The 23908-nt window shown below is 38.7% G+C and overlaps 1 protein-coding gene across 1 annotated transcript; it reads left to right on the top strand.

The window, feature by feature from the left end:
• Positions 1-1768: 1768 nt before the first annotated feature.
• LOC116523579 (spondin-1-like) lies at positions 1769-23062 on the top strand. Its single transcript, XM_032238695.1, has 9 exons — positions 1769-1964; positions 7909-8049; positions 9216-9294; positions 11622-11804; positions 11942-12112; positions 12222-12389; positions 17812-17976; positions 18833-19096; positions 19732-23062. Exons 1-9 carry the CDS (start codon positions 1812-1814, stop codon positions 19893-19895), a joined length of 1488 nt encoding a protein of 495 aa, XP_032094586.1. The 5' UTR covers positions 1769-1811; the 3' UTR covers positions 19896-23062.
• The last annotated feature ends 846 nt before the right edge of the window (positions 23063-23908 follow it).

Below are 23908 nucleotides of genomic sequence, written 5' to 3'. Positions count from 1 at the left end.
GGGATAGTATTTGGGTTACCTTGAGATGGAGAACAAAATGGAGAAGGCATCTAAAATGACTTTAACTTCATAGCTAGAGTAGAACACTGAAAAGATTGACGACAAGAAGAGTTTATTTCAATAAAAGATTAAAAAGGAGGTCACATCTCTCCAGAAAACTTATAAGTCAGGGTATCTTCCTCATATCAAGAATTGCAATGGCAAAATAAAGAGGATTTGACAAGGTTTTGTTCCGATCCAGGTGTGCTTTTCTGTTTCTCACATAAACTGTTTTTAAAGAATGTGAGCGTAACTGTTCTGTTCCCTGCAGTTCCTTCCAATTCTGAGAAATTACCGTGACCTACAAGGCCCATGCAATCTTATAGGGACCTTGATGGGTAATTTTCATTTCTCAGGGTGGAGAATTTAGGAAGATAACAAACTTTCCAGGGATTCTGATGCTGCAACGTCTGGCAAATAATGAGAAATTGTCCAGGCTGTAGTTCCAAACTGATGCCTGCTCTGTCTCCTTGCGGCATCATTAAGATAGTAAAGTTGCAACAGTTTGTAAAGGTCCAGTCCATTCTTAAACCCTATCTTTTTGGCCTTCATTTTTGTTCTCAGATTGGAACAACCTATCTGGGCTTCCTGGAAAGTAAAACAGATGCCAGATGTCAGTGACATGGTTGCCAAGAATAGGATGCTTCAGTAGCATCAGGCTCTGTTTGTGCATAATTTAGCATAGGCAGCAAATTTTTAAAGCACTAGTTTTGTTCACAGCACGGATGCTTCATCCTCAGATAAATGGCCTGTCAATCACTGAAGACCTTTGGAGATTTATTGAAAGAGCATCATTGATTTCATATGGCAACATATCCTCCATTAAAGGAATCTTTGGCAAGTTCCCAAAAATCAGGGCGTACTGCTTATCACCGTGAATTTATTTTGGCAGAAATTTGCACAATGCTTGGCTGCATCTTTTTTTCCTTTTGCTATAAATCTCACACATGCTTGAGCATTAAAATCCAACTAACAGTTGTTTTGACTATTCTGCCAGCTTCGGTGTTTAAGATGAAGCCCAGATAAGTTCATCCAGATGCTATGCCTTAAGAATGCATCAGCAGCGTTGCCTGAATCTTAAAACAGTGTTTTGCCATAAGCATTAGATAATAATTTCTTATATTTCCTTTGCAAGTCAAGTCAGAATAAAATTGTGAAAGAAATACAGCAATGGGGTAAAATGATTTCATTAAGCATAAATACTTGACATGGAACACTGAGAGGGACCTGACCTTCATTTCTAAGCTCCCTTTAAAATCTGCAAGAATACTCTTCCTATCCTATGATTTGAGTCATCAGGAGCCTTCTACCAATAGGCAACAGAAATATGTGTAAAGCATTGTAATCAAGTTAAGCCATGTATAATTATTACTTCTCTTCCAAAGCCGCCTGTCAGGACAGGAAGGTGGAGGTACGAGAGTATATCTCAGACACTTTCCCTGACTCTTGTTAATGCCTGAACAAACTCATCAATGTAAAAAAATAGTGCTCCATAAAAACATTTTTTTACATTAAATCTGTTTTATAAAGCTGAGCTCCTAAATGCACCCTGTAGGAAGCACTATGTTAATTGAGGTTTGATTCTCTCCACAGCAGTGCTTCAGTAGCTTACAGCTGCGTCTGGGTTTTCCTGTCCTTATTTTATTCTGCAGACATGCTTGTGATTCTCAAGTTGCAATCTTTACTTTAGTCTTCATTTTTTTTTTTTTGTCTTTACTTTTAGGAGAGCAGCTCCCTCTGCTGAATTTTCTGTGGACAGAACACGCCACCTTATGTCTTTCCTTACCATGCTAGGCCCCAGCCCTGACTGGAATGTAGGGCTTTCAGCTGAAGATCTATGCACTAAGGATTGCGGATGGGTCCAGAAGGTGATTCAGGACATGATCCCATGGGATGCTGGCACTGACAGTGGAGTCACCTATGAGGTATTGGGAATGCTTAACCTCTTCCTAAACTTCCCGTGCTCCTTTTATGACTGAATCATAGAAAAACTCATGGAAGATGAGTTCTGTAGGAAACAGAACAGGGGTGAATCATACATCCCTAAGGTAAAAGTAAAGGTTCCCCTTGCACATATGTGCTAAGCCAAAGAGCCAGCGCTGTCTGAAGTTGTCTCTGTGGTCATGTGGCCGGCATGACTAAATGCCAAAGGCACATGGAATGCTGTTACCTTCCCACCAAAGTGGTCCTTATTTTTCTACTTGCATTTTTACATGCTTTCAAACTGCTAGTTTAGCAGAAGCTGGGCCAAGTAATGGGAGATCAATCTGTTATGCAGCACTAGGGATTTGAACTGCTGACCTTTCTGATCGACAACTTCAGAGTCTTAGCAATTGAGCCACTGGATCCCTCTATCCCTAATAAATCCCCAATAAACAGCTAAAATGTCATGTCTTCTGGTCCTAAGCATTTAGTCAGAAGGGAAGGGAATCAAAATATTTTGAGAGCTGATACACTGAATGTTGCAGATTGAGTTTTATTGATTGATCCTATACTACTTATTCCTTGTTGATTTCATTGATGAGATCAAAAAATGTATTTTTATCTGCAGCCCTGATGCATAAAATTAGAAGAAGGTGATAGTTTTTGCATGCAGTTATGCCCATGGTTTGCCTAGAACAGTGATGGTGAATCTTTTTTGGCTCCCATGCCAAAAGCGGGGGGAGGACAGGGGGGGTCGTGCATAGGCGTGCCACACCCATAATGCTATGTGTGCAACAACACCACCCCACGCACAAATGTGCACGTGACCAGCGACACACACACACACACACACACACACACACGCTTTTGGCACCGGTTTTTGCTCTCCCCAGGCGCCGGAGACTTTCTAGGAGAGAGGGCAAAAACAGCCTCCCCTGACGACGATGCCCCGATGCCAGAGACGTGCAGTCACTAGAGGCAAGGGTGGCAGAGCCTCACCAGTCTCCTCAGGAAAAAGAAAGAAATTTAAATATATTTTTTAAAATAATTAAAGCCAAGATAGTTGCTACCAGATTCCAGGTCACAGTGGCTTGGTGTCTGCTTAGTGTTAACCAAAGCAGGAGGCGAGAGAACTCGGGGCCTCCTTTCCATAAGAAATTTTTCGCCTTCTAAAAGTTAAGAAAGAGTTAAAAGGCAAAAAAGTTCAGATGCAAAAGAGGCACTAATTCTCTCGCCTCCTGATCTGGAAGCAGCGAATCATGTCTTCTTGAGCACGCTTACGTTGGGCGGGTTATTTCGGAGGGCGTGCTTCAGAGGAGAGAGGAGTGGGAAAGAAGGAGGAAGCTCGCTCTTTGCTGCAGACCTGGGCGCTTGGCGGCTCCCGCGATGCAAAGTGCGCCACCGCCCCCGATGCCGCCCGCCCGCTGCCCTGCGGCCGCTGCTTCTCCAGGCTCCGCCGCTGGAAGTCCAGGATCGCCTCTGGGGGAAGGCTGGGTGAGAAGTGGAGCAAAGCTTCTCCGCGGCCTCCCAGCACTGCACAGAGGCTCTTGCAGGAGTGTGTGCCAGCGGCTGGCAGCCTGGAGCGGCCCCGGCTGCGAGACAAGGCAGCGCTTAAAGCAGCCGCTGCGGGTGGTGGCATCGGGGGCGGTGGGGCACTTTGCATCGCGGGAGCCGCCAAGCGCCTTTGCTGCAGACCTGGGCGCTTGGCTGCTCCCGCGATGCAAATCCCCCCCCTGCCGAGGCCGACCGCTGCCCTGCTGAGCTGCTTCGCAAAATGATGCCCAGCTGAGCCTCACCAGGTATAAACCTCACCCACGTCACTGCCCGATGCCCTCCGGAGACCTCAGGAGCTTCCCTGAAGGCTCCGGAGGGTGAAAAATGGAACTGCAGACAAACCGGAAGTTTGCTCGTAGGGCCGGGTTTTGCCCTCTTGAGCCTTCAGAGAAGCCTCATGAAGGCTCTGGAGGGCAAAAAACGCCGTACCACCAAACTGGAAGTCCTCAAAAGAAGGCTGAAGTCAGCTGGCGAGCACACGCATGTGCACTGGCCAGCTGACAGGGCAACGCCTCATGTGCCTTGACAAATGGCTCTGCATGCCACCTGTGGTACGTGTGCCATAGGTTCGCCATCATGGGCCTAGAAGAATTTGTGAAGCAAATTGGCAGGATTTTTCTGAAGTAAATCATGAGCAGTTTTACGGACACTACACCAAACAATCAAATAGTGGGATGATTCTTCAAGATAGACAGCCTAGGCCCTAGATTTTTTTTAAAAATGGCATAAATTGTAGGTCAAGACCCATTCAACTTCTTGCTGGCATTGGATAACATCATGGGGAGTTAATTATATTATAGTTACAAGCTTTTGCAATGATATTAGCTGAAAATTGTTATTAAACATGCCTTGAAGGGAGGAAAGCATATCCAGACTTGCAAGATTTGATTGATATAACTTTATAATTAAAGTAGCATTAACATTATTCACTTTGGTTTTCTAAACTGGTCTACCTTGGAGAGGCTGACATCAATATCGCAAGTGCCTTCCTTCCTTTATTTTCATAAAAATTGGGAAGGTCAAGACACATTTTCAAATTACATTTCTGCCTTGGACTCAATTTTTGTTTTTGTCTGACTGTTGTCTTGGCTGCAACTCTTCTTTCTGTTCCCCAAGATCGCCATTATAACCCATTACAGAATTTGTGATAGGAAAGAAAATGCAACCCCTTAATAAAAGCAGTATCTTAATATTACGCAGCCAAAGTAATATCTCCTGAGCAGCTCATTTTTGTGAATGCAAAAAAATCAATAAATTGCAGGTAAACTTTGGGCTGATCTTGTGTGGAAAAGGAAAAAACTGGATCTCAATTCTGAACTGATTTCTTCTCACGGTGTTCTTTTAATTGAGAATATTCTCCCATTTTTTAAAATCTTTAGAGAACAAAAAGCTTCATTTGCTCCCATAGAATCAATAACTTTTTACAAATAAATAGGCACAATCAGGAGAACAACACGTTTGTGGTTATTTATTTTAGAAATAAGGTGATCATTGGCCCAACTTCACACTGCAGTGAATTCTGGAAAATCAGAAAATCTGCTGCCTCCAGACCAATAGGCAATAATTTTCTAACATCTAAAATACCTTGATGTCACTTGTGTATATTTCTAGGAATAGAAATACAAAATTTCTATAGAAAGTACGTAAAAAAGCAGAAATGTTTGGAGAATTGAATGTGTATTTCAGATATAAATCTATTTGTTGAACTATAAAAGGACTTGAATTTATTTATAAAATCATGACATATACAGTATAGAGTGATTTGTTTATAAAGGTATGTTTGGCGAATGAGATTGAAAATTCAAGCAATTCAGTGTATTTATTGACCAAATTTATTTGAAAGTGTTGCAAATAGAGTTATGCTTTGCTGAACTGAACTCTCAAAACCGTATCTTCTCCTTTGGGCTTGTTTGGGAGAATTTCTGAAAACAAAAAGTTATCTGTATTGTAGCAAAACAAATCAAGCTAGGATATCTGGAGTTTGTCCTCTATTGTATTGTCCAGACAGAGGAAGCAGTGGTTTTTTTTTGGGGGGGGGGAACAAAAAAGGAGGGAAGAAGATTGCTGACATAATGTCATGCTATGATTCTAGGCAGCTCATAACAATCGATATAAAAAAAACATAGTTAAAAACAAAAATATTCTTTGCCATGGACACGAGATATTTCAGATATGAATGGGAAATATGCATTTGTAGTGTCCCACTCACAATAAAATAATTACTTCCCCCTTTATCTTTTTTAACTAGCCAAATGAGAACCTTTTTTCAGCTGTTAGAGCATAGGAGAAGATGTTCAAACAAATATGATTGTAATGTTCAGTTGGCAAAAGCCAGCCATTCTGAAGGCCATCTGATGAGCATAGACTGAAAATAATTTCTTCCAATTTATGAACATTCATGCTGAGATAACCAGTGCCATATGCCATTTTCTACTCCAAGTTTCTTTGGAACAATGCAGAGATTTCTGTGGTTCACAACAGGAAGGTTGATATCTTACTGTTCTCATTGTATTGCTCTGTGTGACCTTATCAAACTTCCTGACTACCATCATTTTCTGCTATTTAGCAAAATTATTGTTCTCAAGTGTGTTATTGCCTTTCTCCTGGATGTTATTTGAGGGATTTTTCCCACTCTCGCTGCTTCATTTTTTTTTAAATCTCAGAGTTTACTATGTAGTACCAAGTCACGTCTTACTTTAGATAACAGTTCTCAATTTAAGGTCCTATAATATATTATTTACTTCCTCTCTCAGTCGGTATTAAGTGTCAGTGGAAACTGAGATTACGACTGCTTGTTAACTATAATAACATTTGTTGTTAAGCTTTGAAAACGGTGTCTTGGTCAAAAATAATGAGGATGAATAAATTCAGAAACTCAATTAAAAATGAATAAACAAAAGCTTTTTCTTGCCTTTCCTTCCCATACCATGCCATACACTATACAAGTGTAGTGGCTTCTGAAACTTTTTGACCAGAAGAAAAGGATTTTCTTGTACTGACAACTTCAAGTAAAAGAAAGATATTATGACTGAGTTTCCTGACCTGATCCTCTGGGATCCATAGGGCATCCAAGCTTAACAAAATTAGTCATGCACTTCTACTTTCCCCTAGATAAAAAAAAAATATCCCCTAAAAAAAAAAAAACCTCTTCAATTTTGAAGAATATTTCTTTTTTTAGCTTGGATATCTACTGAAGCAGGAATAAAGCTGTGATGGGATATGTGCTTGGTTCAGGAGATCCAATTTTAAAGGCAGGGACATACTATAGAGCTGTTTTTTAAAATTATTTTATTCACTTAAAAAACAACATGAAGCAATTTCAGCCAAGCTTTATCAGAAAGGTCAAGCAGTTTTACTTCTCTGGCTTTGGGCCTCTCTAAATTAGTCACCCATCAAAATTGGTAAATCCACACTAGTACCATCGCCACCTCCTTACCTCTTCAAGTAGGGTTTCAAAAAAAGAAAAATCTTTCTTTTTCTCCAAAGGCCAGTCGCTTTCTCTCAGCCCTAGGAAGGAGGTAATAGCTAATCACTTCTGAAAAATCTTGCCAAGCAAATAACAGGAACTTGTCCAAGCAATTTCTGAGAATCAGATACAACTGGCTTCTTGGCAATATTCTACTTGTCACACACCAATCCAATCCAAATCAAGTTTACCAATCCATATTGGGTTTTACTGGAATCAGGTTCAAAGCCAGTTGCTGTGTATTTCAGCCATCTTAGCTGCCAGTCATTACCTTTCTTCCCAGATTTCTTCTCTGATGATATTTAACTTCATTGCTAATGCCACCTGAGTTCCTTGCAGAATTTTGCTATGAGATTCTAAACTCTGTTAATTGGCAGTGACTACAAACTGTCTTATCTGGATGTTTGCATGGATACATGGATATAGCAGTGCCAGTGAGATACAGTGGTTGAGAGAGACTCATTACAGAAACCATTCTTCTGAGCTGAAAAAATTCTCACAAACTCTGACTACATAAATTAAACCATAGGATTGACTCATCAAAAATAAGAGAGAATGGAAATATAACTTCTCTTTTTTTGGGGGGAGGGCTTTCTCTTTATAGCAAGTTAATACCAATGTATTAATCAATGTAATTCCATTAATTATTACAGCGTAATATACATTAGATTACATCTAAGCCCCTTGAAATCATTGGGCATTACACTAGCCATGCATATTTAAGTTATTCCATTTTTTTTCTATTTGTCAACTCCTCCCTCTCTCCCTTCCTCCCTCCTCCCACCCTCTCTCTGCTTGTGGGGGGCGGTGTTTAAACTCTGGGTCCAAATGATGTTCATGAAAGTTTACCTGCACACTTTTGGTGTACTATGTTTTTCATTGTTGTGTTTCTTCTATGTCTGCCTATGCTTCTTTTTTGACTGCAGTCATCCAACAAGCCAACACTACCTCAGGAGAAGATAAGACCGCTCACAAGTCTAGACCATCCCCAAAGTCCTTTTTATGACCCTGAAGGAGGTTCCATTAAATCAGTAGCCAGAGTTGTCATTGAGAGGATTGCACGAAAGGTATTAGTATGAAAGTTCACTTAGTAACTGATATGGAATATTTGAGCATGGAATGGGATTAAATAACAAGAAAACTGAAATCTGGTAATAAAATGACAAATGTAGTTCAACAGGTTTTCATAAAGGGAGTGGGGTCAACTGGCTGTGCATGCTGGGTCAGTGGAGATGTGAGGGACCTCATTCCTTAGAGCAGGGGTGTCCAACCTTGGCAACTTTATGACTGGTGGACTTCAACTCCCAGAATTCCTCAGTGCTGGCTGAGGAATTCTGGAAGTTGAAGTCCACAAGTCATGAAGTTGTCAAGGTTGAAAATCCCTGCCTTAGAATGAATTCCTCTCTTTTCCACTTGAACTGCAAGGAAAGCAAAGAAGCACCGTCAAAGGTTTAAGGCCCTCAGAAGCACAAGAGAGGAGTTCCACCGAGCTGCAGAAGTTGTTACCAAATTAGAATTCGCCAAGATAGCAAAGGTGAACTTCTGAAAAGCAAGACCAATCAAATTAATTTTATTTCATTTGAATTACATTTAAGGATAGGTGAAATTAAATTAAATTTAGTTCCTGTACTGGTTGTACTTCATCAAATGCTCTGAGCCTGAAAAAGATTCTGCAGCAAAGCATTAAAAAAAAGCCATGTAAAGCAAGATCAAGCTCATTACTTAGTAAGAACATTTTCTAGCGAGTTAATAATATAATGATGCTATGTGTCACAGACAGATCTTTTCTGCGACAGAAATCTGGAGCATATTCCTTCATTAGGTATATGGAGAGTTTTAGGGCTCCCTGGGCATTATAGATAATAAATGGGGGCCCCAGGATCACTTAACAATGTTTTCTAGCAACATCCAGCTTTTTAGATGGGACATTATCTCCTCCTCATCTCCCCAGTACTCCCATCACTTTTTTCCCCCCAGCAAAATGATGTTTGCTTTTTAGCTTGTTTTGCAAGGGAACACAGCTTCCCCTGGCAATCAGAAGCACAATATCTTCATGGGACTTCCTTTAGGATCTGTGTTTTCCATGGGCCTGATGACTACTGCGATCTTTATAAACGTGAACGCTTGTAGATGCTGTTTGAATAACTTCTGGCAATTGATTTTCCAGCCCAGTGCTCAGCATCGTATTATTTCCTCCGCCAATTCAATCCAATTCGCAAATGTTTCTTTGCAGGGAGAACAGTGCAATATTCTTCCTGATAGCATTGATGACATTGTTGCAGATCTTGCTGCAGAAGCTCCAGAAGATGAAGGTACTTATTTAATGATGACCTCCTACCTTTATGAATTTGTTATTCCCTTCCCTTTTGGGTGCTGCTCCTCTGTATTTCATGCTGTTTGACGTATTATTAGGACGGTATTAAAAACAGGAGGGGGAAAAAACAATTTGCTTAGCCATTTGTGGTTGGAGTCTGCATCATTACTTAATAAACACCCACAGTGATAGTGTCAGCAGGCAGAAATTTTGGAATTTCCTAATTTAGCAGAAGACTAATCTCATGTACTTTATTATCTTGTACTGGATTGATCTTCATCAGGCTAAACTATTTTCCTTTTCTAACTGCTCCTCTTTCTTACTTATTATTCGGCTTAGCTCAAGAATGACATTGAACAGTCCAACCAAAGTTCAGTTCTTTATATGCTTGCACACAATAGACAGAATGCAACGGTGGTGAATATCCTGTAACTCAGGTATAGGATTAGCGTGGAGGTTCATTCTCTGAGCTTTCCAAACATTTTGTTACAGGCTAGGTAATGTCTTCAGCGGAATTTAGGGGATGTCAGTATCAGTGTTCTTCATCAGTATCGGTGTTCTTCTGGTTATAAGGGCTTTGCAGGGTCAGAAGGTCTTATGATGGAGAGGTCACTTCAGGTGATGGTCACCCCCTCTCCAATGTCAGGTGAGGCAATCCCCCACAACTAGCACTTCATCTCCCAATGACCCTCACCTGACATGAAGACCCAACACAAGACCCTTACCTAATGTGACCCAGACTTGACCCATTTTAAGATTCATCACAAGACCCTCACCTGATGTGACCCTCCCGTCACAAGACCTACTAACCCCCACAAGTTCAGAACATGAATCTCCACCCTCAATAGATAGAATCTTGACAAATTGAACCCTCATTGCTTTCAACCCAACGCATGTTCTGACCTAGGCTTCACAAAATCACGTAGCAGACTCCTTTTCCCTACAAAACCCATTTTTATTAAGCTAATGTGAATTCCTCATTCCCATCCAGCAAAGTCCCAGTAAAAAAGTCTTTCAGGGGTGAATTTGCAACCACAGACCTTATCAGGCTTGGAGAGCTGCCAGACTGATAGCTTCCAAACACAATGCTGTACAAGAAAATACTTGGCAATGAGTCTCTGAGAGTCACAAACAAATCTTAACACTAATTAAGCAAACTATTTGTCTCCTGTAAACTCCACTACCCTTTCGCTCCTCTTTATTCCCTATGGGAGGGGCCATTCACCATCCACCTTTGCCCTTACTCCTGAGTTGGCCTTGTTTCTTAACTGTTCCCTTCTCCTGGCAGCTCTGCACATGTGCACATCAAGAATACGCTCCAGCTGTTCTTCTGCCCCACTGATCTCTGATTCCGAAGACAGCTGATAACTGTCAGACAGCCCTGGCCCCATCTCTGCCTCCAATGCAGAGCACTTATCAGAGCCTTCCCCAGACTCCAGGACTGACCCATGTTCCTCCCCAAACTCCTCACTGTCTAAGTCTACCACCAGCTCCATTGGCCACTGGCAGGCCACAACAATTTTAGAGAGTGGCTATCCTAACTCTCTTCTTCTATCTCCTACCCAGCTCTGGGCATGTGCTCCTTTCTTTCTGGAAACTGCTGCTTCACTTTAATCCCATCTCCCCCTCTGTAAGCACCATCCCTCACAACTTTTTAGTTTTCCATTGCAATCTTTCTTTCAAACTTAGTTGGTTAAGAAGTATATTTATATATCTAGCAGTCAACCAGAGAGCATAAAAAGGGAACTTGTTCTAGGCAAGGGCAAAGATAGAAACAGGTAATTGGGCTTTTAGGTAGAATACCTCTTCTGTAGGCAAAAAGTCTCTGGTACAGTACCAAGTGTGTCCGATAAATTATACTGAGTAGATAAGTAATCTTTAAAAAAACTATGTTTAATTGTTTGGGAGGATTATCCTAATTGGGTTAAAGCAGAGTCAATAAATTTGAACTGAAAATGTTCATATGCATTCCAAGAGTGTAAGTAAAGATTTTAGGTAAGCAACACAGCATCATTAAGAAAAGAGTTGTGAGAAACAAAATAAACACAAGGTGTTCAAAGACAACAGTAGGTTAAAACCTAATTTGTGGTCCAGCCTATTATATGTGGACAGTATATCTTTGCATAATATATGCAGATATATGTATAACTCTACTGTGTGGTGCTCTTTACACCATACATACATACATACATACATACATACATACATACTACATACATACACATACACATACACATACACATACACATACACATACACATATACATATACATATATATGCATTCCCACATACATACTGACGCGTATGTTTGTCATTGTTTCCAGATGATACTCCTGAAACCTGCATCTATTCGAACTGGTCTCCCTGGTCAGCCTGTAGCTCTTCCACGTGTGAAAAGGGCAAGCGGATGAGGCAGAGAATGCTCAAAGCCCAGCTTGACCTCAGTGTGCCTTGTCCAGAAACTCAGGACTTCCAGCCTTGTATGGGCCCAGGCTGTAGTGATGAAGGTAGGTGAGAAGACCCTGGAGATGAGAATCAACATGGAGCCATCCTCCAGGAACTGATAATCAACATTTTGTGGATCAAATGTACCGTAAGTGAGGTTTGGGAATAAATGGAAACTATCCATTGTTGCTTTTCTTAGATGGCTCCACATGCATGATGTCTGAGTGGATAACGTGGTCCCCTTGTAGTGTATCTTGTGGCATGGGAATACGATCGAGGGAGCGATATGTGAAGCAGTTCCCGGATGATGGCTCCATGTGCAAAGTGCCTACAGAAGAAACCGAGAAATGCATTGTAAATGAAGAATGTTGTAAGTATTTGATGTACCCTGCCACACTTAATCAGCCTAAAAGCAAAATGTAAATCCTCTGTTAAATAAGTGCCACCAGACTGATCCTTGGCTAATATATTATGGACAGCTCCTAGCAGTTGCCTGGTAACCGAATGGGGAGAGTGGGATGAATGCAGTGCCAGCTGTGGGATGGGAATGAAGAAGAGACACAGAATGATCAAGATGACCCCGGCAGATGGATCCATGTGCAAAGCAGAAACCACAGAAGCTGAGAAATGCATGAATCCCGAATGCCGTAAGTAACTCTGGTCAACCGAGCAACTAGCTAAAAAGGGGTTATGTTAACTGCCTTGTGTACACATTGTGTGTTTATGGGGGAAAAAACCAATGCTATGTGCAAAGGACACATGCAACAAGTAACACAGTTCATCATGTGTATACTTTCTAATAGGTTTCTTCATAATGTAGACTTCTAAAACTTTTCTGTGACAAAGTAGCCATTTCAAACCAAAAGTGTATAATTATACTGACCACAAGACATGAGGGAGCAGTCAGTCTAAATATTTGAAGCCAGGACATTCTAGCATATCATAATCCATGCAGTTTTTAAAGGCAAGAAGTGAGAAGTACTCTCCTGGGTCTTTTTTTCAGTTTTATTTAAATATGCTGCTTTTTGTACACATATAAACACTTCTGATCTCTGCACCACACATATATACATTCACATAGACACACTCACAAAATGGTTGCAACCTGATTTGCTTTTTTTAGCAGAGTAAGTCATAACGTAACATCTTTATACATTATTGTTGTAAATATAATTGGATGTTGAGGGGAAAAAACATATAATGTCAGAGGTAAATGCCAGTTCTCTCACCATCATTTTCTCTTCTTAAAAACAAGCGTCAGGGCCATGAACTCCATCAAGATCATCATGCTGAAGGAGGGAGATTAATTTATGTATTCCAAGAAGTCCTTCAGTACAGACCTTTTCTCCAAAACTGTGTATTTAGTCACAGAAAGGAATAAAATGTTACCTGAAGGGAAGATGAGAAAATTTTATCAGCACATTGCCCCCAATCATATGGGTCCTCATTTTACCTACCTCGGAAGGATGGAAAGCTGAGTCAAGCTTGAGCCCTGTCAGGATCAAACGCCAGGATGTGGGCAGAGTTTGCCTGCCATACTGCTTTCTAACTACTGCACCACCAGAGTTACCTACAGGAGTCATTTAAACCAGGGAAAAGGTTTTATTAATGTCAACCCTTTAGCACTGATCCAACCCAGGAGAATACATCAGGAAATTTCATGCCTGCCTCTCACCATACACAATGTATACACTGGAGAGTTTCTTTTATCCATGAATGTTTTCCATATGGGTGAGGTTTCAGGAAAATGAGAGTCTTTGGTGCTAGACAGAACATAGTTCCTACTATAGTCAATTACAATTGAAGGAGGAAAATACTCGTTCATAATCTGCAAGTGGAAGGAGGATTGGGCTGAGCATTCTGATTAAGCTGAATAAGAAAACATACATTCAATACAGTGAGACTTTCTAGAGAATGAATGTCTGTGTGTTTCCTTAGGTTTTCAGCCCAGCACAAAGGCTTCCATTCACCATTTCCTTATTGAAAACTAAAAGAAAACTCAATCCTTCAAGGATCTGTTTCCTACCTTCCATCATCATTTACAAGGAATAACCAGGACCGAAAAGATCTGTGCTCAGTTTATTGGTAGTGTTCACATTTAACGGGAAAGAAGAGCCATTGAATTCAATAGGATTTATTACAGAAGAAGCATAGATTTACACTTGTTATGCTCAGTTTTCTGCAGTTTTCTTTCTCTGGTTGGATTGATATTATGAGCAGGAAAGTAATTTGCAAGAGACAGAATGGTCTCTGCGTATATCCTAGTAGGACATCAATTAATTTTAGAAAGAGAGTCTTATTCTACAGGCAATTAATTTTGATCAATAGACATTAATTCCACACTCAGACACCCCCGGGCGTATGCCTTTTAATATATGTGTATGCTTATTCATATACATTTATAAGTATATATATTTGATGGGGGAGAAAATAATCTCAGGACTGGTTTCAGTGGGAGGTGACATTTCTATTAACAAGATGAGAAAGATTGTTACATGTGTGCAAATATTTTTATGTCTAATCTTTCTTGGATGACAAATATTACTTCCTCACTCTGAACAGCAATTAACAATACCTACAGGAGTCATTTAAACCAGGGAAAAGGCTTTATTAAGTTCAACCCTTTACCACTGATCCAACCCAGGAGATTACATCAGGAAATCTAATCAGAGATATCCAGCATTGTATGAGATGGAGTGATTTTGCAACAAGAATATCTTAGATTAGTCTCTTTTAGGAATAAATTATGAATACTGGAAGTGAAGGATAGTAGCCTCAGATTGAAGTAGTTCATATATATATGAACTATATATATATTCTCATAACATATAACCACATGTATACTATTACATAGCCAACATCACATTATATTATTAAATGTTTACATCAATTCATCTTACCATCAACTTCCAAAAACAATTAAACAATTATTGGCTTTTCTGCTCTCCATACACCATATTTGTACATTACATCACTTTCTTCTCCCTCTCTCCTCCTCCTCCCTACCTCCTTTCTTCCCTATGTGATCCTTTCTTCTCTACTCCCCCTTCTTCTCTCTTTCTCCTCTCTCCCCTTTCCACTCCTTCTTTCTCCCCTCCTCTTCCCCCCGCCCTTTCTTCTATCCCTCTCTTTTTCCCTTATCTCTCTCCTTTACTTCACACTCTTCATCTCATTTTATTTCAGCTTCTGAGCGAGCTCCATTTTATGTTGACGGTATTTATAATTCCTTTTCAATATATATATTTAATGTTAACATATATCTTCCTCCTTCTTTTTTGAAAAGAGAGGGGAAAAACTTATACATATTTAGTAATTGTGTTTTTAACCACCACCATCACTACCACCACCACCCAGCCTATTTTTGGCCGAGATGTAGACCTGATTACAATTCCCAGCTATTCTCATCATGAAATTTATATAATTATGCATCCTTACATGCCCCAAATTTGTGATTCTGTCTTTAAATCTCAATAATTTCCCATTGTAAGTATATTTCTTGTTCCCTCTCCATTTTTCCATATCTTGGCTTAGGTTACCCTTAATTATCTTTAAATAACAATCCTTATTGTTCAATGTTCATTACAATTCTCTTAATCTACTATATAGAATAACAAGCGGTACACATCTCACTTTGTTCATCATCTTAGAAGTTCTATATATGTCCATATTTTATATATTTTAACCCATGCTTAATTGTCCTTTCTTTATCATATTCAATCTATTAGCAATTCACTTTAATTATCATGTATAAAAGTGAATCACAAACTTCTGATTTACAATCTCCCCATATCAGTTTCATATTTGTCCATATTCCATATATTTTAACCTTTATTTAATTATCTTTCCATTATCATATTCAGTTAGTAACTCAATTTTATTGTCATGTTTAGGAGTAAACTACATATATCAGCTTTATATTTCCCTCTATAACAATTTCTAATTGATTTTTCCCTAGTAAGTCTTTTGTCCCACTTCTCTACTCCTGTCTTCCCCCTCTTTTTTGTTTTGACACGTCTACCCTTTTCAATTTTCCCCAAGCCACACTCAAACCCAAAGAAATATTTCATATTTCCCCTTGTTGGGGCATAACCCCCTTCTTCAGTTTTCCCTATGCCACTGTCAACCTTTGTAAGATTTTTTGTCTGCTTTTTATTTCCTTTTGTTGGGACACATCCCCCATTTTCAATTTTCCCTATACCACTGTCGACCCCAATTAAGTTTTTTGTCTGCTTTTTATTTCACACCATTTCTACCCCTTCATTATCCCTCCTCCTTCTTCCTTCACTTCTTCCTTCAGTTCCTGCTTCTCTTGAGTTCAAAATTCTATTTAGACTTGATTTTAATGATTTATGCATATTTTTTATAATTTCACATAGTTCTTCAAATTCTCACCTTTCCATAATGTCCAGTTCCAAAGTTACACTTAATTATACAGTTCTTATTTCAAGTTCTGGTCCACCTTAAATTTAGCTAATTCAGCTAATGTGAAGCAGAAGAGAAGCAGGAGCCATCTTGATCTTTTGCAAGAAAAAAAATTGTATTTTCCCAGTTCTTGATTTTATTATTTTTTCCCTTATTACCTTCCACCTCTCATTGGTTATAGTTGCTCAAAGTATATTAATTGGAACAAACTTGCATACAGCTGAACTTGGGTATATTTCTCTTCGTCTCCTGCTTTTCCAAATTCTAATTTATGGCAGTTGGTTAATTAAATCGTTCCGCACAGGCAAGATTATCAGTTATCAGTGAGAAAATAGTGGTTTTTTTCTTGATTTTTTTTCCCTTGTTACATTCCACCTCTCATTAATTGGAGTTGCTTAAGATATATTAGTCAGAAGAAATTTGGATGAAGCAAATCTCCTCTATATCAAATCCAAAACCAAATTTAGAGTATGTATTTGAGTGGGTTTGTCACTTCTCTACTTTTTCCTTTTCTGTCCAAATTGTTTCAAGCAAATGGCTTTTTTGGGGCTAGTGATTCAACCCTCCATTTTTTCCTTTTATTTCTTTCTTTCTTTTTGCCAAAATCTGGATCTGTCCATTAATATTATTTATACTCACAAGATTCTTTACCTTTCCCAAGTTTTGATTTATGACTATGGGTTAATTAGAACTTCTTACCAGTCTTTCATCTCATCCTGCCTGCTCCTGTTCAGTTGCTTTGGCTGGAAGCCAGCTTCTTGTGCATCCATGTTGCCATCCCTACTCTGATTCAGAAAGCAAATCTCTGACCTGCGAGGGACCTGTTGCCTCCCTCTGGGTCTGATGAGATACTGCCCCTTCTTCGTTCCCCCTTTCAGGGGGGTTCTGATCCAAAAAGGATCTCAGAATTGGTTTGTCAGATAGGGTTCATGTGAGGCTCTTCAGAGCTCACCTCCCTGTCTGTTCAGCTAGAGAACTTCCGATCAACCCAGATTGAAGAAGTTCTTAAATCATCTACTTCGTAGATCATTCAGATGCAGCAAAATACAGACTGGAATCATTAGATGCTGGAAGACCAGTACACATTTCAATCCAGTTTCATTTTAGTCATTATCAAATATCTATCCTTTCCCTTGATGCGAAATGGGAGAACTTGCTGCGGCCAATTCACACTGGCCAACTCGCTTCTGCCTACTTGTCATGGCCATTTCGCCATGGTCAACTCACCACAGCCAGTTTGCCACAAGATAATTCATCACAACCACCTCGCCATGGGACAACTCACAGTGGAACAATTCAACAATTCAGTTTAAATATTTAAAATAATTGAAAAATGATTATGATTTTTGTCATTCACATTTCACTTTATCCCTCCTATTCCATCCTTTCTTCAATAATTTTATTCCATCATTTCTTCAGTAGTAGTGTAGCTCTTGTCCCATGGGTGAGTTGCCACAATGAGTTGTCTAGTGGTGAGTTGGCCACAACAAGCGGTGAGTTGTCCATAGCAAGTTGTCCAAGTTCCTCCCCCCGCCCCTCTTGATGACTGGGTAGATGGATCACTTGTTCGCCAGTTTGATCATCACTTGCAGATTTGCTGTTGAAATGGAATGATCTCATCCTCTTTCCCATCCCAACCTGCCCTAGATACCATTCCCTGCCTGCTTTCTCCTTGGTCTGAATGGAGCGACTGCAGTGTCACTTGTGGAAAGGGGATGAGGACCAGGCAACGGATGCTAAAATCTGCTGCAGAGCTTGGAGACTGCAATGAAGAACTAGAACAAGTAGAGAAATGCATGCTGCCAGAGTGTCGTAAGTATAGATATCTGAAGTATGAATATTAATTTTACAGTTGGCTTTATTTATTTCTTCTATTCCACACAACAGACAAGCAGAAATGTGTTACGTACATTACTCTTCCTATACAATAGCTGAGTGTTGACAAGCATGATGCATTGCTTTGCTACTGTAAAGCACCATTTGCGCACCAGAAATAAATTTCTAACGTTTTTTCAAGTACTACATATATAGGGGAAAAAAATGACCTGTATTTTAAGAAAGTGTTCATTGCCATTGCTAAAATGAGCTATGCCATATTAACATAACTTTGTTATAGAGACATTTTTTTCTTACCTCCAATGAAGTTTCTATGGAAAATAGTCAGGAACGTGATAAAAAAAACCATCCGTTTTAAAGTAGCAATACAAAATGATTAAATTTATGCCATTCCAGATTGTAAAACTCTGATGAATAATTGAATGCATTTCACACATGTTTTCACAGTATTTTTTATAAAAAGTACCATCCGTCAATCGTTGGAATCGAGGTTTGCCCCTACCCCGTTTCTACTCCTTTTCCTCTCCAATCTTCTGCATTTTTCCATCCACATCCTTCCTATAAATCTGCTCCAGAATTAATTTCTGATGGGTGATAATTTCTAATACTGTATGAATGTACTGCTGTCAGAGCTTAGTGAGAAGGTGGTCCTGCTAATGTATTTTCAGGGTAAGCTTATATAAAATTCATTCCGTGTCATCATCAACCTAAATGTTCATTTTTTTTCTCCTAGTGAGAGTAAAAAGAAGTAAATTATTCTTCTGCTAAACCAGATTGTTCCACCTAAGTAAGTTAAGGCTAAGCATCCTATTTTTCATCCTTGCTCCTCTAGCAATTGACTGTGATCTGACAGAATGGTCTCAGTGGTCTGAATGTAATAAGTCTTGTGGGAAAGGCCATATGATCAGGACAAGAATGATCAAAATGGAACCTCAGTTTGGAGGAGCGCCATGCCCAGAAACTGTACAGCGTAAAAAATGCCGAATAAGAAAATGCTTGAGAAACCCCAATATTGAGAAAAGGCGCTGGAAAGAATCTCGGGAGAAAAGGAGGAGTGAACAAGCGAAAGAAGATGTAGATGGTGGACAATTCCCAGGTAAGTGTAGTAAAACTCACAGAGCAATCCTTCCATTAAGAAAGTGAGCTGTGCATCAGAGAAGTACTTTACTAATTTATATTCTTGTTAGTACATCTTCCTTCAATGATCCCTAACTACTTTCCAGGAATCTGAATATTTCCCATAAATTCTTGGGTTTAGATGATTAAACAACTATAGATAACCTTCCTTCCTTCCTTCCTTCCTTCCTTCCTTCCTTCCTTCCTTCCTTCCTTCCTTCCTAGAAGTCAAGACCTAAGGGAAGGGAAAGGAAAGGAAGAAAAAAAGAGGAAGGGAAAAGAATGGAAAGGAAACATGCAACATAAAGTTCCAAAATAATCCATTCATATGATCCAGTGTGTGACTATTAGATACTAGAGTCACAAACAGACCTATGAACTGCTACATATGAAAATGTTAGATCATTCAAACCAATTAGAACTTTCAGCAAGTACAAACGTTATCCTGGTATAACTCTGGAGTAACCTGTAAGATCTCGTGATTTATAGAGCTTATCTTTCCATTTCCAAAACAGGAGTAGCAATAGAACTACCACTTGTGAAGAAAAAGGAAATTTCAAGGGATTCAAGCATTAAAGGGATCCTTATGTTGCTTCTCTGTTATTTTTATTTTAGGTTGTAAAATGAAGCCATGGACTGCTTGGTCAGAATGCACCAAACTGTGTGGGGGTGGAATCCAGGAGAGGTTTATGACCGTCAAGAAGCGTTTCAAAAGCAGTCAGTTCACTAGCTGCAAAGACAAGAAGGAATTAAGAGCCTGCAATGTTCATCCCTGTTAGCAAACCGAAGTCTTTTGAATAATGCACTCCTGAGCTAAATGTAAAAAAAAAAATCAACCTTGGTTTGATTTTTTTAAAAGAAAAGAGAAAATATATAAATTGTGTATATTAGTCTTCATTTTTTGCAGTGTGGTTTGCTTAATTAGTCTTGCTGGTGCAAGAGATCTATTTTATAAATACTTCCTTACAAATATCTGCTGAGAGTAGTTCCTTAATACTCCAGCTAGCCCTTAACGCATAAAACTAGTGAAGTCATTGTGAAATCTTATAACACTGAAATTATAGACATATCTGTGTGGACAAACCATAATCATAAAAATAGTCCCTGTAAATACTAGGGATGCATGCAAAAATGATACTGCAAACCTAAATATTTGGAAACCATTTTCAAAATATTCAAAGCAGTGCCTCTGTGTTTATACAGCTGTGCCAAGGAATTACTTTAATAATATTACAGGTGCATATTGATCTTCAACCATCAGCAATGTAAAAAAAAAGGTATTTATAGCAATCCTTTGACAATATCCCTTTTCTCCTTCCTGCAATTGCTTAGACCCCTATTAAATAAATCACCTTATGATTGTTTCCATTAAGAAAGGAAAGCAAATATAAGCTGCCCAGATATTGAAGAGTCATGAGGAACAATTTTCCATCTGTAAGCCAAGTCTTAATTAGCCAGTAAGCTGCATTTAAATATATCTTCCATACTCTCTCACAGTCGTATGCTAGGTGATAAAGTACAGGAAAATATCCTCCCTTAGTAAGTTCTCTTTGCATGCAACATTGCTAGGCAAATACATTTCAGAAGCTTGAGGGGAAATTGTGGACTTTGACAGAGTTATCCAGTGTAAATAAACAATATAAATACTCACAAAAGATGTGAATCTACCCAGCTCTAAAGTAGCTGATCTTATTCTATCCACCAAGTCCAGGAAGAATTAAAGAACGTTTTATTTTGTTTGGTTCAGAATTTACTTTTGCTTCTTTGTCATACAGCAATTTAATTTGGCTTCTATTTCTCTTACCTAAATGTCACTGCATTCATCATGTTTTTGCTTTATTTTTCTACTCTGCAACTCCGTGGTCATAGTGAACAAAGCACATGCAGAAAATAGCTGCTTTGTGGGAACATGGTGTTACTAATTTCCAAGCATGCATATCCCTACTCACAAAGAGCAAAGGGAAAAGCATAGCTATTTGAAAAATGTCATGAAGTTGAAGGATTAAATAAATGCCAGTACCACTGACAGGTTCCTTAGGGACATCTTAGGAATGAAGATGAAAGCTCCTATATTTGTATTATAAAATTTTATTACAGGCTTATAGCTTGAACTTTTAGATTTCAGCTTCCATAATCCCTAGTCAACACAGATGGTTGAAAAGACCGCCATCAAAAAAAAATCAGATTGTCTGTCTGCAATTTAACACATAATTATGTGACATGTCTTGCAAACGAAAAACAATATGGCTTAAATTAATGAATGCCAAATGCCAGTATACATTAGATCCCAAAACAGAAAATTATAACTTAAAAGCATGAAGCCAGATCATGTCAAGCAGGAATTGGGTCAATATATTTATAGAATTAACTGGCTTGGCCTTTTTAGATAGCAGAAATTCTTAGCACCTTAAGGGCACAAGGGTGGCCATAAAGGGATTTTTAGTTTCCAAAGATTAGCAAAATTCTTTTCCCCTAAAGATTTATGTACAGGTACATATACTTTCATTCATCACTTCCATATGACCACACAATCTTCCTTTCTATGAAGTTTCCAAAGTTCCTCCATCTAAATCTAGATAAGGCTATGGCTCAACTAGGTTGCTAGAAATGTACCCTCATAAATTATATTACAATTATTGTACTTTTTCATTCTGAACAGCCAGATATTTTTTAATGTAACTCACCCAAAAACACTGGAGTCCAAGGCAGAGAGTGAACATAGGAGTTCTATAGGTCCAGCATATGGGCACGTATAGAGCAGAAACATCTTGAAACAGCAAATATTTTTCAAGTTGCTATCAGTATTGGAATCCCCGGTCTTCAGATATTAAAGGTTCTTTTGTTTTATGATGATAAATTAGTCATCCATCCAATCAAAATATGAATAAAATGTGTACACTCCTGATGAATTTAACTGCAACAAACAGTTCCTTTTATTCTGTGATGTATTAAATACTGGTGACTGTCTTAGAAGAGTGTTGGCTCTAGTGAACTAAGTACAAACACTGCGTCTGATTTCAGAGGAATTCAGAATTGGTATTTCACTGGGGGCAATATTTGACTGACAGAATTGTGGCACAGTTGCCTTTAATTTCTTTAATGTCTAATAGTATTAGGAATGGTTGGCCAACTTTTCAAAGGATTGCTATCAGAAAGCATGACAAAGCTTGCAGATGAATATAATTTCCATCTTATATCAGTAGTTGTCCCAGTTCATACTAAAAAAAGGAAAATATTCTAATTTGTTTCAAAGGGATTTTTGTCTTGAAGCTTGTGACTCTTCACAGAATAATACCTAAAAAGTATCAGAAGAAAATGAAAGGAAAAACCAGAAGAAATCCAATCCAATAATAGTTATTCCATTCTTTTAATTATGGACTTTAATTAAGATTACCTTGTACCACTGAATTTAGAAGAATTTAATTATATCTAATGTATTGAAACCCTTAAGATTTCTGTGTTAAAAAAATGAACCCATTGTAATATGGAATACATATTTCTGAATTGCTACAAACCTTGTAATATAATGTTGGGTCCACATCAACCAACTAAAATATATGGAGGGTTGTGTTTTTTTTTTTTTTACAATAATTCATGTCTCTTGCACACTTGAGAACCAAAATGCAGGTATACAGCAGCTATAAAATTTTATACACCTCACTAACCATTTATTAACATTGGTATATCTTCTTGTTCTTCTTTGTTGTTGTTGTTTTTTAAAAAAAATAATCTGTAGAAACTTTACAAGCAATGAACAGAAATGCTGGGGGGAGGAATTATATGTACAATAGGTTTTAATAAAAGCTACTTGGTTTTTTTTAAAAAAAATTCAGAAAAGACCCTCTTTTATTTTAAGTTTTCTTGTTATTTTGGGTTCGCAATGAAATTTTTGAGAAAACTTATGGATATATTTCCTACCAAAGTCTTGTGTAGATGTTTTGTATGTAGTTGTCTGGCTAACACATTATTATTTTGGAATAAAGACATCTTTACTATAAAAACAAAAACATGCATGTACTTTAGTTTAATAGTACAGCATCAGATTAGAAGTGACGGGCAAAACCCTTTGAAAATACAGGTCTTCAGGTCTCAGCCAACTTTTCCTGAAATATGCTAGCACTGTGCAACATTGAGGTATGAATCTTAAATAGGATCTTGATAAACTCTAACATTGGGTACGATCTAACAAAATGAAATTCAATGGTGAAAAAAGTAAGTTTCTACATTTAGGCAAGAAAAACAAAATGCACAGGTACAGTATATGTGGTATACTGACTCAATAGCAGTAGCTGTGAGAGGGGTCTTGGAGTCCTAGTGGATATCTAAATATGAGCCAGCCATGTACAGAAGCTGCCAAAAAAGCCAACACAGTTCTAGGCTGCATAAACAGAGGGATAGAATCAAGATCACGTGAAGTGTTAATACCACTTTATAATGCCTTGGTAAGGCCACCCTTGGAATGCTGCATTCAGTTTTGGTCACCACGATGTAGAAAAGATGTGGAGACTCTAGAATAAGTCCAGAGAAGAGCAACAAAGATGATTAGGGGACTGGAGGCTAAAACATATGAAGAACGGTTGCAGGAACTGGGTATGTCTAGTTTAATGAAAAGAAGGACTAGGGGAGACATGATAGCAGTGTTCCAATATCTCAGGGGTTGCCACAAAGAAGAGGGAGTCAAACTATTCTCCAAGACACCTGAGGGTAAGACAAGAAGCGATGGGTGGAAACTAATCAAGGAGAGAAGCAACTTAGAACTAAGGGTGGGGGAGAGACCCACTTTCAAGACAGT

This window comes from Thamnophis elegans, chromosome 1 (genome assembly GCF_009769535.1).
Source record: "Thamnophis elegans isolate rThaEle1 chromosome 1, rThaEle1.pri, whole genome shotgun sequence".
Taxonomy (NCBI): Eukaryota; Metazoa; Chordata; class Lepidosauria; order Squamata; family Colubridae; genus Thamnophis; species Thamnophis elegans.
The sequence above is the reverse complement of the archived record's forward strand: the minus strand, read 5'-3'. Positions and strand labels throughout refer to the sequence as shown.